This window comes from Nannobrachium achirus (assembly GCF_963921795.1).
Source record: "Nannobrachium achirus genome assembly, chromosome: 22".
Classification (NCBI taxonomy): domain Eukaryota; kingdom Metazoa; phylum Chordata; class Actinopteri; order Myctophiformes; family Myctophidae; genus Nannobrachium; species Nannobrachium achirus.
This window is the reverse complement of record NC_137829.1, coordinates 16,432,445-16,449,263: the sequence shown is the minus strand read 5'-3', so window position 1 is coordinate 16,449,263 and position 16,819 is coordinate 16,432,445. Positions and strand designations below refer to the sequence as shown.

General features: G+C 43.9%; 1 protein-coding gene across 1 annotated transcript in view; it reads right to left on the bottom strand.

Moving 5' to 3' along the window:
- The window catches only part of dpp10 (dipeptidyl peptidase like 10), a gene marked incomplete at both ends in the record, with an annotated part of 261,000 nt that overhangs the window by 94,785 nt on the left and 149,396 nt on the right, over positions 1 to 16,819 (bottom strand). Inside the window, one exon of the mRNA XM_080752963.1 lies at positions 1,817 to 1,934. Coding sequence (XP_080609089.1) covers positions 1,817 to 1,934 — 118 coding nt within the window. The remainder of the gene's footprint in view (positions 1 to 1,816; positions 1,935 to 16,819) is intronic.

Below are 16,819 nucleotides of genomic sequence, written 5' to 3'. Positions count from 1 at the left end.
TGCATTGTGACACGTGCAGAATACTGAAGGCATAATACCGTCCAATGTACTCCATCATGAAAGGCTTACTGATTGTCAATTAGACAGAATATTTATGACACTTACTGCCAGGATGTGTTGGGCTCATAGCCAGACACCAACTGGACTGTTTCTTGTACTGAGAAACACTTCTATTATGACCAGGGTCAGATGTTTTAATGGAAGAGCAGGGACACAAAACTGCTCCTAAGGCTAGCCTGGACCACACTGCAGAGACCCCACAGCCAGTCATTAGGGATCATTACAAGGGGGGGAGGGTATATAGGTTATTTCTTATTTTAGTCTGGACCTGTCCTTTAAAGGACATTAGCACAGGGCTGCTGTGCACAGCGCACTGCTCTTAACTCCTTGAATGTCCCGAGAAACGATTCTCGCTATTTTGCGTTATATGCCGTGGTTTATCTTACAATTTAACGTGGACGCATGTCCATCGAGCATGATGGTGCACGGATTGTGTTCGTGATTACAAAAGACCCCATGTTAATCCATGCTAGCATTGCTGCTAGCAATACTGCTGTGTGTAACAAGGAAGTAAACGCAGGGGAAAGTGGCCACAGAGAAATTGTTGTGTCGAACCCCAAATATGCATATCCGGATCCGCTTCCGGGCCCAGAACAGAAGCACTGTCTCTAGGTTACTTAGTAAACCCGGAGCGGAGATTGGATTTTGGATTGTTTTTAATCATATCGAATTGATTAATAGCTCAGGAAACTCGGGCCTGGCACGCAAATACATTGTGTATAACTCGGAAAACTCGGGCTTGGGCAGTAGAGTAAATGAGCTCAAGGTAACAGAAAGAAATGAAGACATGAAATGAGAAAATCCAGCTGCAAACACACTGTGCTACAATAATCCATATATTCACGCGCGTACACATACGCACACGCACACACACGTGCACGCATGCACGGGCACACACGCACAGGCATATGTGCGCGGTAACACTTCATACGTTGATCATGATGGTCATTAGTATGGAAGGAAACATCGAGCTGTTCAAACGTTGCCTCTGAACATGTTTGATGTTTAATTATGAATCCTACAGCATTAGCAGAAGGAGCAGGAAGGAAAGATACTCCTTGAAAAGCACTGCTTTGAAAGCAGCCATGGGACAAAGAGTGGATATTTGGTGGTCAATCTAACAATTTTAATTCTTAAATCTTTCACCCGGTGTCAATCATCTAATGTAATCCTGGGCGCTAAACTCCCTCTGCCAACCTGGGGAGACAACGGACTGACCTCATGCTTCCTTCTATGCATGAGGAGTCCAAGTGATTCAATCTAACCATTTTTCAGTTAAGGAGTCCCATCTCTCTCTCTCTCAGCTAAGGGGTCATTGCTTCATCTCTCTCTCAGCTAAGGGGGTCCCTGCTTCATCTCTCTCTCAGCTAAGGGGTCCCTGCTTCATCTCTCTCTCTCTAAGCTGGTAAAATCTCTATATTTCTACGTCCCGTTAGTTCGACTAAGGGTTAGGGTTAGGGTTAGGTTTTAGGCATAGTTTTACTGATGTTAGGGTTAGGTTTTGGGTTAGGTTTTGGCATAGTAGCATTCACCAGGTTAAGATTCACCAGGTTAGCATTCACCAGCATCGGCATGTTAGCATTTCACCAGGTTAGCATTCACCAGCGTCGAACAAATGTTACGACGCAATATCGACACGCTCCCCTCTCAGCTAAGGGGTCCCTGTTTCATCTCTCTCTCAGCTAAGTGGTCCCTGCTTCTTGTCTCTCTCAGCTAAGGGGTCCCTGCTTGCAGACAGTGAACAGCCGTAGGTTACCTGGTGTGAGCAGGATGACTGACATGGTGATGAGGGAGCAGACCCCCACGATGACCAGCAGAGCGATGGCGATGCCCTTCCAGTTCCTCTGAGGAGGACCTCCCCCCACGTTCAGGTCCTGGAAGGACAGAGAAGAAGAGGAGACAGGATTTAATATGACATTTATCTGAGGAAGAACGGCTATCCAATCACCTACAGTCCGTCCGTCACCCCCACCCCGTCACAATTCTCTAGAGCCGGCGCTGAACGGGGTGGCTAGATACGCCCACGGATCTAGGGTCAGAATGCCTGCGTCCGTCGAAGAGAGATTGAAATGTCCAGCATTTCACAAGGCAACAACTGTACTGTTTATCGATGGCCAAAATGCAAAACCTCCTACGGTATCTGAAAAATTCACTTTGTTGGGAAAAAGAAAAATGTGTGTTCAACACCAAAAACCTCCTATCTACTATTTCTAGGTAAAAACCTCCTATCTACATGTTGTAGTCGTTGCAACATGCAGATAGGAGTTTTTTTTACCTAGAAATAGTTAGTCTATTTTCTTGTTAAATAACACATTTTTCAGCACTTAATTAAGCTCCTTTTGAGTTCAAGACATTCTACAGGTCTGTTACAAGTATTACCATTAACATTTTTTATCAACTCACCCTCTTGGTGTGGTAAATGTTTCACCACTTGACACCAATCATTAGCAATCAAGACAATGCAGATAGGAGGTTTTGAGCTTCAACATTTTGCCAATTACTGAAACTGAACAAAATCCGGGTTCTTTTCACATGACATTTTTTGAGCGGTGGTCACACCGTCTCCATAGCGTGGCCGTGTGTGTAGGTATGTTTGTGGGTGGGTCTGTCTGTATGTAGCCTGTGGTGTAGCCTGTGGTGTAGCCTGTGGTGTAGTACCTTTTATGACCACACATGTTAAGGGAGGGGCGCTGTTTTCAGGCCAGGCCAGGCCAGGCACACACACACATGCACACACACACACACACACACAGGGGGGAAGGGGGGGGGGGGGGGGCTGGTGGGTAAACCACCGCTCAGTTCACACGGGTGTGATTTTTACAAAATGAGGGGCAGAACGATCTTGTAGACAGACTGACCATGTACATAGCCTGTTGTCCTCATTTCAAGTGAAATACAAAAATCATGACATTTGCAGATAGAAGGTTTTGCATTTTGGCCATCGTTATGGTACTCCTCTTATCAGAACACTAAGGACGCGATGTCTCGCATGTCCAATTCAGCCTTTGTTAGCCTTCTGGTTGAACACATTTTGAACATTTTGAACACAGAATAACAATACGAAGCAACTGAATTAAAATGGTAGTGGATGGAATGTCCCACCGAGTGTCCCACCAAGATAGCAACCAATGGGTGTGAAGAGGGGCGGGACAACGGGCGATACTTGACAAAGGGTGAATTGGTCAGCCTGACCGATTCATTTATGTGTGCTTGTAGATTGGCTGTTTTCACTAGTTTAAATCATTTTTAAAATGATAGATACAAAACAAACGGTTTTGGACATACAAGGTTTCCACCCGACAACGACGAAATATAACTCATGTAATTGGCCCACTGGCTTGACACTTGTCATGATCTGGAATGGCGAATCTTTGAGTAGCAGCAGCGCTATAGAGAGATCTCTCTCTCTATAGCGCGCAATGAGGGCCTCTCCAACTCTTTTTCCCGGGCTGAATCAGGGGCCCAGCATGTCCCTGCTAACCTCTATCCCTAAACCTAACCCCTAACCCTAACCCTAAACCTAACCCTAACCCTAACAGTTGTGGGGACCTACTATTTTGTCCCCACACTGTCAGAGGTCCCCTGCAGGTGACTGTGTGAACATGCGTTTAGTCCCCATAAGTATAGCTAGACAAACTCACGCACGCGCACCACCGCTCACTTCAAACTTGGTTTGAATTTTTTGAAAACATGAAATCAGGCACCTTTATACCATCCCGGACATAAATGTTTGGCAAAATTGTCTGTTCTCAGCCATCCTGCCCCAGGCAGAATGTCTTCACACCTCCAGACCAACTTAATGGGATAATTTGTCAGCTCAAAACCTGGCTAAGTGGCAACGCCAACTCTCCCCTCTAAACAAAGATGACAGTGTTTAAAATAACTCCAACCCCAAGCCACAAACCTAATGTTGTATTTCGTCTGAGCAATGTGCGCTGCTGCAAACAGCCCTGCCTCAAGTCTCAAAAAGAAGTACAGAGCGTAAAGGCTTACTTTAAAAAATGTTAGGGATTTTTTTGATAATTGTGAGTTTGTGTCAGTCAAAAGATATAAACTGATATGCTGTCCATTTTGTGCAGGCAAGAACTCACTTTAAACAACTACGGTATCTCTCTCTCTCTCTCTCTCTCTCTCTCTCTCTCTCTCTCTCTTTCTGAAATAAGGCCATAATACCGCACCACGTTTGTTATCAGCTATAATGATGGGTCTCACCCTTTCTCCCCTAGCCAGAAGAGACTTCACACCTTTAGTGCACCTATAGTGTCAGGGGCAATCACAGGATTTTATTTAAAATTTTTACCCAAAGTCCGCCTGTGTGGTTGGTGCACTTTATGCCGCCACGTGACTGTTAATGAATAACATAAACCAGAGCCATTAACACACAAAATCAATCTTGCTTTACTTAGTTAAAACGTTAAAGTAAACTCAACTGCTGCCAGACTGGCTTTAAACAAATCGTTCATCACACTTAATATGTCACACTTAATGTGTAACATTACGTGCCAGTGTTCTATAGAAAGCAGCTACAGAACAAGACCAGTTACAGTCATCAAGTTACTCCTTGGCAAAAGGATTTTAACACTCATGATTAGTGCTGTCAAACAAGTCTACTGTATCCATGAAACCTATGGAAAAAGAGTTAAATTAAATTTGCAACACAATTTTATACAATATATAGTCTTTCATTTCTCTCGTTTTCCTTTATAGATGAAGGTCCCTGCTTTGTCTCTCTCTCAGCTAAGGGGTCCCTGCTTCATCTCTTTCTCAGCTAAGGGGGTCCCTGCATTTAAGTATGATATGAGATACTTAAATGGTTTCCTGTGGAAATAAGCTTAGTATTTTCTAGGATCTCCTTTTAGTAGACCTTGTACCAGTGAACTGTACCATCATGAAACTGTACCTTTTCCTATGCAAACTTCTAATAAAGTCTTCAATCAATCAATTTTTCATCTCTCTCTCTCAGCTAAGTGAGTCCCTGCTTCATCTCTCTCTCAGCTAAGGGGGTCCCTGTTTCATCTCTCTCTAAGGGGTTCCCTGCTTCATCTCTCTCTCAGCTAAGGGGGTCCCTGTTTCATCTCTCTCTAAGGGAGTCTCTGCTTCATTTCTATCTCGGCTAAAGGGGTCCGTGGCCTGGAAAAAGATCCCTGCCTGTGCTGGTAGGATTAAAGATACAGCATCACATTTAAAACACTTTGCGTGAATGAATTGCCAGTCTGCTGCAGATGGAAGAGATAAAATGTCATCAACGTGTTATTTCGCTGGATGAGCGACTCTTCTAGCAGCACAACGGGTAAAGCTGACACAGCTTCACAGCGCGGCAGGCAGTGTCACTGTGGCGAACGCGCTCTACTTGCGGTGGATGACAGAGACTCCATCTCCGAGCTATGGGACCGCACCGGAATCAGCTCAGCTCATTAACACGCTCTCTCACCAGTGGTGGGAAAGTTGACTAAGTACATGTTTAACCAAAACACAAACAAAAGGAAAGCAATATGAAGCATAGCGTTAGTTTATGCAGGACACGCAAGTCTCGCCCGCCTCAGCTGTAATCAGCTGGTCATTACGTCACACTGTCATTCTCCAATCAGAGCTCAAGCTTATAGTAAGGGAGGCTCCTTAACGGCTTGCATTCACGTCTTGGATCCGAAGCTTCGGATCGGCTGCTGCTTAGCTGCCTCCTCCACCCAAGCCCCCAGAACGGCTTGTAAATATAGAAGCCGCCGACCCTACTGGCCAAAGCTGGAACTGAAGGCGGGATGAAACGAGCATAAGAGCGCACAGCTGGGGTCTGCCATGGGGTTCAATGGACGTCGTTTTACGTTCGTGACGTAATTACGTCTCATCGTAAGAAGAATCGGTTCATCCAGATGAGCCAATTCCCCCACAATGCACCTGGATTCACCTACTTCTGCATGCTTCAAAACGCCACTGAGCAACTTGCATTGAAATGAATAGCTGGGGGCGGGGCTGTCCGTCCTCTATTTATATATAACTCTATGGCTCCTCCTCAGCCTTCACCTTTTGATCAAAGTCTGGCATAAGCTCAAATACTTGTGATTTTATGTCTGCTGATTCAAGTTAATTTGTCAATGTATTGCTATTGTAGGCTACTACTATTGTATTCCTATGGGGATTTTGCTTAACATGCCCTAGTTTTGCATAGCAAGCTGCTTGAACAAGTCTACAAGCTCACAACGCGTGGTATCCTTGTAGCTAGACTTTCAATTAGCCGTAGCTTATTAGTGGCTTATTTTGACCCGGTTGCTTATTTCTCTCGCGGATTCTGGCGACGCCGACAGCGGCTTTCTGCCGCTACAGGGGGGTCCCGTCCGTCCGTCTGTCCGCCAGCCCAGCGAGAAGCGCCGGTGAAAAGAACTGCTGGGTTTGAGCGATTTGAGCCAGAGCCGCAGAGAGGCACGCGATAGCATCTGGAAATTATGAAATCCACGCAGCTGCTGAGGCGAGCGAGCATCTCAGAATCCTGGGTAGTGTTAGATGGGGTCACTCCACATCACCTTCTGCTGGGGTCTGATAAGATGAATTAAACCACTGCTTCTCAAACACCGGGTCGGGACCCATTTGTGGGTCGCGGACATATCTTTATGGGTCCCTAAAATGCAAGTAATTTCATGAAGAAATAGAAGAACATTTTAAGAAATTTGAAAACAAATGTTTAAGACGTACAAAATAGATGATCTACAAGCTCACAATGCGGCACAACGTGTTTGGGTCCCGGGTAAATGTCTAATTTCTCGTTTGGTTCACGGGCTGAAATGTTTTGGGACCCACCGTCTTAGACGGGGGTCTCCCCGCCTCACGTCTGCTGTGGTCTGAGAAGACGAATGAACCCATCAAGACCTGAGGCTGACACTGAGAATGTCTTCTTAATCTAAAGTTTTCTAAAGAAAAAGAAAGTTTCTATATCCGTGGTGCTCAAACCTTTTCATGTCAAGGACAGAAGGACCTCCAAAAATGATATGTATTACAATCTCTGCCAACAGGAGTGGCGTTCATTACTAAGCTGTCTGTTCCGTTTTAGTTCACTGGCCACGGTGGCTGACGGTTTCCAGAATAATACATGTATTTGGTGAAGCTCGTGCAGCCGTCATGGCTGTTCCTCGGGTGTCACTTTGTGTTTCTGTCTGTCCACGTTTTCTCCCTCACACTTAAATTTGCTCCGTCGCACGTTGCCGCTGGCGTGTCAAAAACAGCATGGCATACAAGCCCTGTGAGCTTGTAGACTAGGGACAATATGAATATTTCATATCACGATTATTGTGACAAAATGATATCGCGATAATCAAAATCTATTATCCTGGGGCAGAACATTTGCCAAAAAATAGCAGATCTACAAGCTCACAACGCGTCGCAACGGCTATTTTGGCTAAGACATTTGATAGAGAGTGAGAAAAAATAAATCATCAAGTACGTATATTATAAGTACCTTTTACCAATTATAAATGGTTTAAGTGGTACCGGATATGCAGCTCTGCAAATAAAAGGTGAATTGATCCCAGTGCATGACGGAGGACGATATCACGATAAGTTAAATCTCCACGATACGATTATCGTGAGTGTTTTTGTATCACGATAAACGATAATATCGCTTATCGTCCCATCCCTACTGTTAGACCCAGCTATTTTCGGCGTGCGACGCCACTGTCATGCAACGAATGTACGAGTCGGGTTGCCTGTCTGTCCCTGTGAAGATGTTCCTGTGTTTTCTCTGTCTGTCTGTCTGTCTGTCTGTCTGTCTGTCTGTCTGTCTGTCTGTCTGTCTTGTTCTGGGTCTTTCTCCCTGGGTCCAGCAGATGTCTATAGTCCTGTCTTGTCTGGTTCCTTCGTGCTAATGGATCTATTCCGTTCAACCGGTGCCCTGTCAGCCGCCGTGGGTTTCGGTTTCAGTGTGTTCAGAACCCTAAAGGATAACTTTGTTTGTTCATAATTGAACAAAGATTCACATTTTAGATCAGAGAAACAAAAAGATGAGTGTTAAAATGTTTTCATTTAGTGCTTTCTATCGTTTTAGCGATATTAGCAGTGGGTGGGGGCACGCATGCAAGTGGCTAAATATTTATTTTTAGACACAATAAGCCAGTGATGTCTTTATTACTGTTTACAGTAACACTACTAGACCCCATATTAAGTCACATCTGCCCATGAAAGATTGGGAATGGGCTTATCGTGTCTAAAAAGATCTACGATCTACAAGCTCAAAAGTGTTGATGTAGATCGGCGATTTGAAGTATTTTAAAATGTTTTTCAAAATAGAAAAAAATGAGGTTGAGTGGTAAGGCACAGACGGAAATAGGGCCCTTAGTTCTTCCGTGTGTATTCTCAAGTTATGCATAGATCTGCCTTTCCCAGAGTTGCACACTTTTAGTTGCCAAGTTCAGATCCATACACGCACCCCAACAGGGAGTGGGTTGCTGGGTCAACCTACTCCCTGTTGGGGTGCGTGCGTGCGTTCCAGTTCTTGGGACTTCACATATCTGAAGGAGCTGACCGGAAAATGACACACCGGGAGCCTGAACCTACAGACTCCACAGAAAATAGCTTTTTCCACTTTTTTCAGGCAGCCACGTTGATATAAATAGTATGGCTATGTTACAATTATGTGTACTTACTCATTGTGCCAGTCAAAAGGCTAGAAACAAACGGATGGTAATGGAGGATAGGACATTACCAGAGGACTGAAACTAGGTGTTGTTCACAGCAGCTACATTCGGGCAAGCGCCGCCCCCCTGGCGTTCTCATTGGCTGAATCGAAGACTGAGAAAACATGGAGACCGACATTACTTTTCCAACAAAAGCGATGGAGGCGCTCCGACTGGAGACACCGCAGAGCGAGTGGTAGCGAGCGAGTCTCCGTGTCGAGCGTTGCGAAGGTCGCATGAGCCGACTCATGAAGTTGTAAACCAGGGGGCCAGAATAGTAAATAATGTTTGGGGGGAACTGTCACTCAAAGTGCCTCTGGCCAATCACAGCGCGTCTTTTTCCGGGACTTGTCTGACAGTCACTAAGGTGGTAGCCTGCATGTGTCACTTCCTGTAGCATACATTAGCTGTAGTACAAAACTATGCCAACAACAACATACACTACACCCACTGGAGGAAGGGAGGTTCTACACATACAGAAACATTTCCCATTTCAGACCCCCACGCTCTCATAAAACAGACCGGATGTTGCACAGTACAAATCCTTGGGCAAAAGATGTGGATCGGCTACTTTTGGAGAATGATTCAACAACGGTCTGTTATAGAGTGGAGCGTTCATTATCCAGATAACGCACTGCTGAATTCAGAGAGTGACCAATCAGAATCAAGCATTCGACCAAGCCGCGTAATAAGACTGAACATGTATGAAGATTCAATATTAATTCAGGGGTGCCGTGGATTGAGAAAGAGTTATTTTTAACACAAAATATTATTGAGAAATAAAACATGCCACTGTATCGGGGTCCTTGACATGAAAACATCTGATGACCATGCGCTGCAATTTATAATTTACAATTCAGGCATTTAGCAGATGCTCTTAAACCAGAGTGACATACACAAAGCAAAGACAACGCATGGTAATACTGATCTAATGCAGTGGTTCTCAACCTTTTCAGGCCGCGAGCCCCAAAATAATCATATTTGAACTGGGGACCCCCCATCCTGACGAGCACTAAGAGTTGAGGCATTACATTTTGTATAACACGGTTCTATTGTGAAAATAGCCGATCTACATGCTCACAACGCCTCGCAACGCGAGGCGTTGTGAGCATGTATATCGGCTATTTTCACAATTTCTGCCTCTAATATTTGACAATTTGGCCAATGTTTAGGTGTATTAAAAAGTCCTTAAATTGTCACTTTAGAAATGTGCAGATATCCTTCACCCACTTAAACGTTATGCTGGTTTGTTTTAAGAGCCCTTTAATACCTGTAAAATAAATTAAAAATTAAACATTGGCTATAATTTAGCCAATGTTTAATTTTTTTATTGTCAAATATTAGAGGCAGAAATTGTGAAAAAGGCAGATCTACATGCTCACAACGCCTCGCAACTGCTATTTTCACAAAGAACCGTGTTAAACAAAATGTAATGCCTCAAGTCATACAACTCCAAGTTAGTTTAGGGGTCGCAGCCCTTGCCCTACACAATGATCAGTAGTCTCTCTCTCTCTCTCTCTCTCTCTCTCTCTCTCTCTATATATATAGGAAATATACTGTATATACAGTCAAAAAGAGATATTCAAGTACAGATGTGCCATTTCAAAACCTCACACATCATGCCATTGGCAAGACCCATTGAGCTCGTAGATCAGCTATTTTAGCTATTTTCATGACCTTCTCCGAAATATACTTATGAAGGTGGATTCTGCTTTTCAATGGGAATGAATTGGTTTCTTGCTATTTGTGGGTTCCTGCAAAAATACGCTCCATTCTCCATAAAGAAAACAAATTAAAGGCTAAACAGAGAAAGAAACCTGTAAAAAGGTATTTACAACAGCCACGATCTACAGCCACTGGCAGTAGATTGCTAACATACTGTAAATTGCTTCTTCCCATGCAATCAGGCACACAAAAGATCTGTCTAGAGAGAAGAAAAATATGCTTGGGAAACAACTATTAAACAACACGCCATCTTGAACGAGATTCTAAACGGAGTAGATCCATGATTAAAATCAGCTGTGTTTGGAGGAACGTGCAGCTATGGGAATCAAACAGGTGAATGTGGTTGAGACTGATCAACTGTCATCACGCAGGACCTTTGCGTTTACAGGAAGTCGTTGAGATTGGCCTTTTGGTGAGAAATATTACAACCACATTTCCCCCATCATGGCACACTTTCCCCCCATTAAAAAACGGAGTTGAATTTAAATTAGCTGAACTTACTTGGCCAACAACAACTCTTTGTTATTTCATCTTTCCTGATGGACTTTTCATTCTAGCTTCCAAAAGAAAAGAAAAGAATAATAATGACCTAAACCTAATAGAGCCACACAATAGAAAGAAAAGCATTATGAAATGGCTTTCCGCCAGGCTACGCCACATGCCCACTTTTCTTTTCTTCTGCCGCGGCCAATTCCTTCGCCTTTGATTTTCTGTCAGCGTCTGTCATTCATCTTCAGAATGTGTTGCTTTTATTCCAGACGTGAAGGTGTTGTTGTTGGTCACAGCGACCGACCGGGGGCTCATAAATAAGCTCCTGACAGCCGGCCGGCCGGCCGGTCCGGGCCTTACAGCCAGGGGTGTCGCACCAAATTCTGGGCAGGATTCACTGCGGGCCCCCATGAACGTATTATTACACATTATTTCGTCCTTTAACTATTGAAAAATAGCAGATTATACAAGCTCACAGTGTGGCACCGAGTGTCGCGCAGCGAGTTTGTAGATCTGCTATTTTGCTATCGTGAAAATTTGTGCAAATATTTCAAATCCATATGTTTCTATTTCCGTGGTGCTCAAACTTTTTCATGTGAAGGACCCCCAAAATCATAGGCCTATATGTATTTGGCCACGGACCCCAATATCAAAATATTTAGTTCCAGCGAAATTTGAGTTGCAAACGTTCGCTTAGAAAATACATATAGCCTATACATATACATTCAAAGATTTGCACACATTTTCACGACTTTTTCAAAAATAGCAGATCTGCAAATTCCAGACCCCTCCACCTTGGGCCCTGGTAACTCAGTCCCACTCACCCCCCCCCCCCCCCCCCCCCCCCCCGTGACGCCCCTGCCTATAGCCTCTTATTTCTTTGTCTAAAAGAATGAGCGTGGCTGTAGGGTTGGAGAAGGCCTCGCAATTGCTTTATCGTGAATGATTTCTCTATCGTTCCTTCATCACGCCGGGAATGGAAGGACATTCGGTGCATTTCATGGGACGCATTTGTCATGTGGACGCCCCCTGTCCTACACGCCCATGTTGATTTAGTTGACGCAGGCCACGTTCAGACGACAACGGGACGACAACGGTCTCTGGAGAAAACAGCAAAATGTTGTTGCGTTCTCACTTCTTGTTGTGCGACTACATGGAAACTCACCAGCATTGAAAATGATGTAATGTGCATGCCCTGTCGCTATAGGTGGCGGTGACGCACAGATATACGATTGACACTGCTTCCATTTCTTGGTTTACATTCACCATGGTAACATGGCTGCACGTAGTCTGCTCATGAGCCATGACATCACATGTTTTTTTGTTTTTTTTCGTTTCCTCCGTTTCTGCTGTTCAGACGGTGACGCGAGGGGAGACCGGTGTCAACTGTTCCAGTCTAAAACCTGGTCTTACTTTGTTGCGTTCCCAACCCCCGAAAATTCTGTTGTCGTCTGAACGGAAGGCATATCTGACATTTTCTTTTGCGGTTTCTCTCATGTAAACGGTGTTGTGTAAACGGGCTCTAAAGCTGGTTGCACACTGCTGCGTTTTTCTGTTGCGTTTTGGAAATCAGAAATCCGTTTTTCAGGACAAGGAGAGAGAGCGCAAAGGACCCAGTATTGACCCTGGTCCGAAAATAAATACGAAACGGGCGGCAGTGTACAAATGTGATTGACATAATGTGAGGTTGATTTTTTTTATTTACGTGCTCCGAAGTTCGCTCTGATATTCGGAAAAAAAAAAAAAACGCATTAGAGTGCAAAGACCTTAAAACTGACAATGTTCATCGACAGCCTCTTTTCACCGACGGAAACTATATGAAAACTAATAAAAACTAGAAAGATGCAATTCTGGGAAATTGCAAGTGTGGCTGCCGTGACGCTGTAGATAAAATCTGCCGTTACGACAAGGCCCGCCAAAATGCATTTTAGTCGACAAAATCAACCGCAGATTATTTAGTCGACTAAGATATGACTAAGACTAAATAGAATTTTATTCAAAAGACTATGACTAAAACTAAATCAAAATGTGTTGTCAAAATCAACACTAGCTCTGCCTCCCCTCCAAAACATAACGGCTGCCACCTAGGCCTGTCACAATTATTACATAATAATTGTCTAATCACAATTATTTGACATAATCGTAATTATTTCGTCATAAAAAGGTTCAACATTTTCAAAAATAGTGTAAATAGCTGATATTTTCAAACATGTTCAGAAATAGTGTAAATAATCGGCTATTTCCACTATCAATGTTCTTTTTAAAGTATAAAGTCGCCAAATATGTCAATCATTTCTTTGTGTATTTAGGTTATGTGTCATATCTGCCATGTGCAACTTCAAAGCCTATAAAAGCCAAACAGAAATGTAATTGTCAACGAGAAAAACACAATTAAATCATTAATCACAATTATTTAAGTGACAATTAATCGTTAATTGCAAATTTAGTCGTTATGCCAATTGATTCCTCCCCACACACACACACACACACACACACACACACACACACACACACACACACACACACACACACACACACACACACACGTCTGTGTTGTTGTCAGTGCTGCAGCCATTGTTGAAAAGCACCACATGCCCTTTTCACAATCTCAAACATTCACAATCTCAAGCTATTCTGAAACAAATCAGCTTGGATTGTAGTAATTGTATATTGCCTCTGGTGAGAAGGGGAGGAGAGAGAGAGAGAGAGAGAGAGAGAGAGAGAGAGAGAGAGAGAGAGAGAGAGAGAGATAGAGAGAGAGAAGAGAGAGAGAGAAGATAGAGAGAGAAGAGAGAGAGAGAGACCCCTTAGCTGAGAGAGAGATGAAGCAGGGACCCATTAGCTGAGAGATGAAGCAGGGACCCCTTAGCTGAGAGAGATGAAGCAAGGACCCCCACCTATATACTGTATTGGATTCATGTTAAATGTGTCTTAATACCTTTGGTGGTACAGTACTTGGTCTGCTCTTTTTTCCCCTGTAGACCAAACTTCACTAATTTCACTTACGGCAATGAACGTAGTCCACTAATCTATGCCAGGTGCGTACCGTGCATTAAGTGTGGATCAAACAGAATCAATAATCCACTGGAAATCTACTGTCTTGCCAATGGCAGGACGTGTAAATATTTGAAATGGCATATGTATTTCATAGATAGACTTGCACTGTCATCAGTGCATGTTGTTGGATTCATATTAAAGGACAGCTCCAGACTAAATAACATCCAGGCTCATGTTCCTACTTACATTGATCCCAAATGACTGTCTATGCCACTGTTGTCCAGTTTCCCCCAGCAGAACCCAGTAGCCCTCATAGCATAGAGTGGAGCCTTATTAAGCCTATCGCTTTTACACTATTTGTTGTGTTTTACATAATTTATTCTATTTTTATATAGTTCAGTTATTTCTGACACCTACACTGCACCGTCGATCCGACCGATATGCCCATATATGGAGATCTGTCATTCCATGTCCCTTTTATGCCCATATATGGAGTTCCCTGATGTCATCCGTATATGGGCAGTTGACAGGGTTATGTCCTACAAAATTGATACATTTTGTACTTGAGGCATATATACAATATACTGCTACAGAGAAGGGGGAAAAGGCTCTTCAAACTTCAAGACCCCATAGTAATATAGCGTTTTGCACACACACACAAACACACAGACACACAGCTCACCTGCTGCAGGAGACTCATTCTCTCAGAATATCCCACAGTTTTGGGGCCAAACGAACTTTGGCTGTTATCATTTCTTTGCAGTATTTTAATCACTAAACATTGCACTGTTCAACTTGTTAGTGCAGTCCATGCTTTTGAAGCTCAGTCCGTGTTCAACGAACTATGATATACTAACGTAACTTCACACGCAGTTACTTTCGTTAGAGCAATGTTAGTTGCAACTTTATTTTGTGTCGCCCACTGGCTCTCATTCAATGCTGCAGCGCAAATTCTTCCACACACACACAACCTGCCCCTGTTACACAAGCACACACATATACACACAAGCGAGCAGGCTCCCCCAGGGTCCTAGGGCCCTTTTTCCACAGCACACAAGCACACAGGCAGACAGACAGATGCACTGCCTGGCGCACGCACAGAAAAAATATATATTCATTTTATGGACGTGTGTGTGTGTGTGTGTGTGTGTGTGTGTGTGTGTGTGTGTGTGTGTGTGTGTGTGTGTGTGTGTGTGTGTGTGTGTGTGTGTGTTGGCAAGGAGACTCAATGTTCCAAGTTCTAAATACGGAGTAAAGAAGTTGCTGCAGTGAAGGTGACTTTGTATAAAGTACTAAAGCGAAAGGCAAAAAGAAACAAGTACATGGGAACTGATCTCACAGGATCTGCCCCAGGTTTTCACCGGAGTCTCCAGACTGAACATCAAGGTACTGTAGTTCTTGTTAAAAAAATGGACTGTATCGAAGATTTTTAATATACAAGATAGGGCATCCTGGTTGGAGCCACTAGAGTGCGACATGGTACACACAGAGCAGTGTAAGCAGAGTGACGACACGCTTTGAACTCGCCGCAGACCGGAAGTGGCTTCGAATGGAGCCTAGCTGTCTCATTCCTAGCGAGCCTCTGCCCCGTCCGCCCCCATTCTAGCCGAGGCATTTCCACTCACTGGTCTTTTTCACCATTTTAACGCATTCACGGGCCTCTCTAAGGAAGATATTAAAAGGGTGAAAAAGACTTGATTTAGTCTACTTACCAGCGAGTGAAAATGAATGGGGGCGGACGGGGCAGAGGCTCGCTAGGAATGAGACAGGCTCCATGCGTGCATGTGTGCGCATGCGTAAGCTAGGCTAAGTTAGCTTCCCACCATAGAGTAAATAAGCTTTCCACGTTTACTATGGGAGTCGACGGAAGTGTCGTAACTCTCTGTTTCTAGGGCTCTGGGTACACAAAGCTAAGTGGGTGCCGGTGTCTGACGGCAAATCTTGCGAACGTCCTGTTTACTGTTCCCACGGAGAGTTGCTGGGACAGAAAAAGGGCGATAATAAAGTTGATTTTCCCCTTATTTGTGTCGCTGAAAAAAAAGACATTTTAGTATGAACATTTTGGGAATATTATGTGGCTTGTGACGATCGGGTCCAACATTTAGTTCAGTGACCATGGAGCTAAATAATGGTTCAGAAGCTGTGTTCACCTTCACTCTCCTAGACTCCAAACCTGCTTCCGTCTCCTAGAAAGGTGTCCACTTACGCCACGCAGATATGGGAGGTAAACCGGAATTGCTGTGTCTTGCTATTTCCGTCTTGGACTGTACCACCACTCACTGGACTGTACCACCACACACTGGACTGTACCATCACACACTGGACTGTACCACCACACAATGGACTGTACCACCACACACTGGACTGTACCGTCACACAATGGACTGTACCATCACTCACTGGACTGTACCACCATACAATGGACTGTACCATCACACAATGGACTGTACCATCACACACTGGACAGTACCGTCAGACCATACCGTACCAATTATATGAAGATAGGGTGAAAATGGGCGAATTGGTCCTTTGAAAGAAAAGCTCATCTCTCTTCTATCGGACGTCCTTTGATCGTGTGTTGCCCGGCAACAGACACACATTACTGAAAAGGGAAAAAAAAGGAAAACCCTCATAATATGTCTTCTTGCTTCTCATTTGCTGCTTATCTGAATTCAAAGGCGCTTTAACTGGAAATCCAATGAAGCTTTTAAACGAAGGAGCACATACACTAACTAGATAAGCATTCTGCCCAAGACCAAATCATCTTCCATGGATTTCTGACTCTGTGCGACAGATATAAAGATCTATCCTCCGGATGTGGAGATTGTAAACCTTGTATGTCCAAAAGATTTTTTTTTTTCAAAACTTTTAAATAGTGAAAACAAACGATC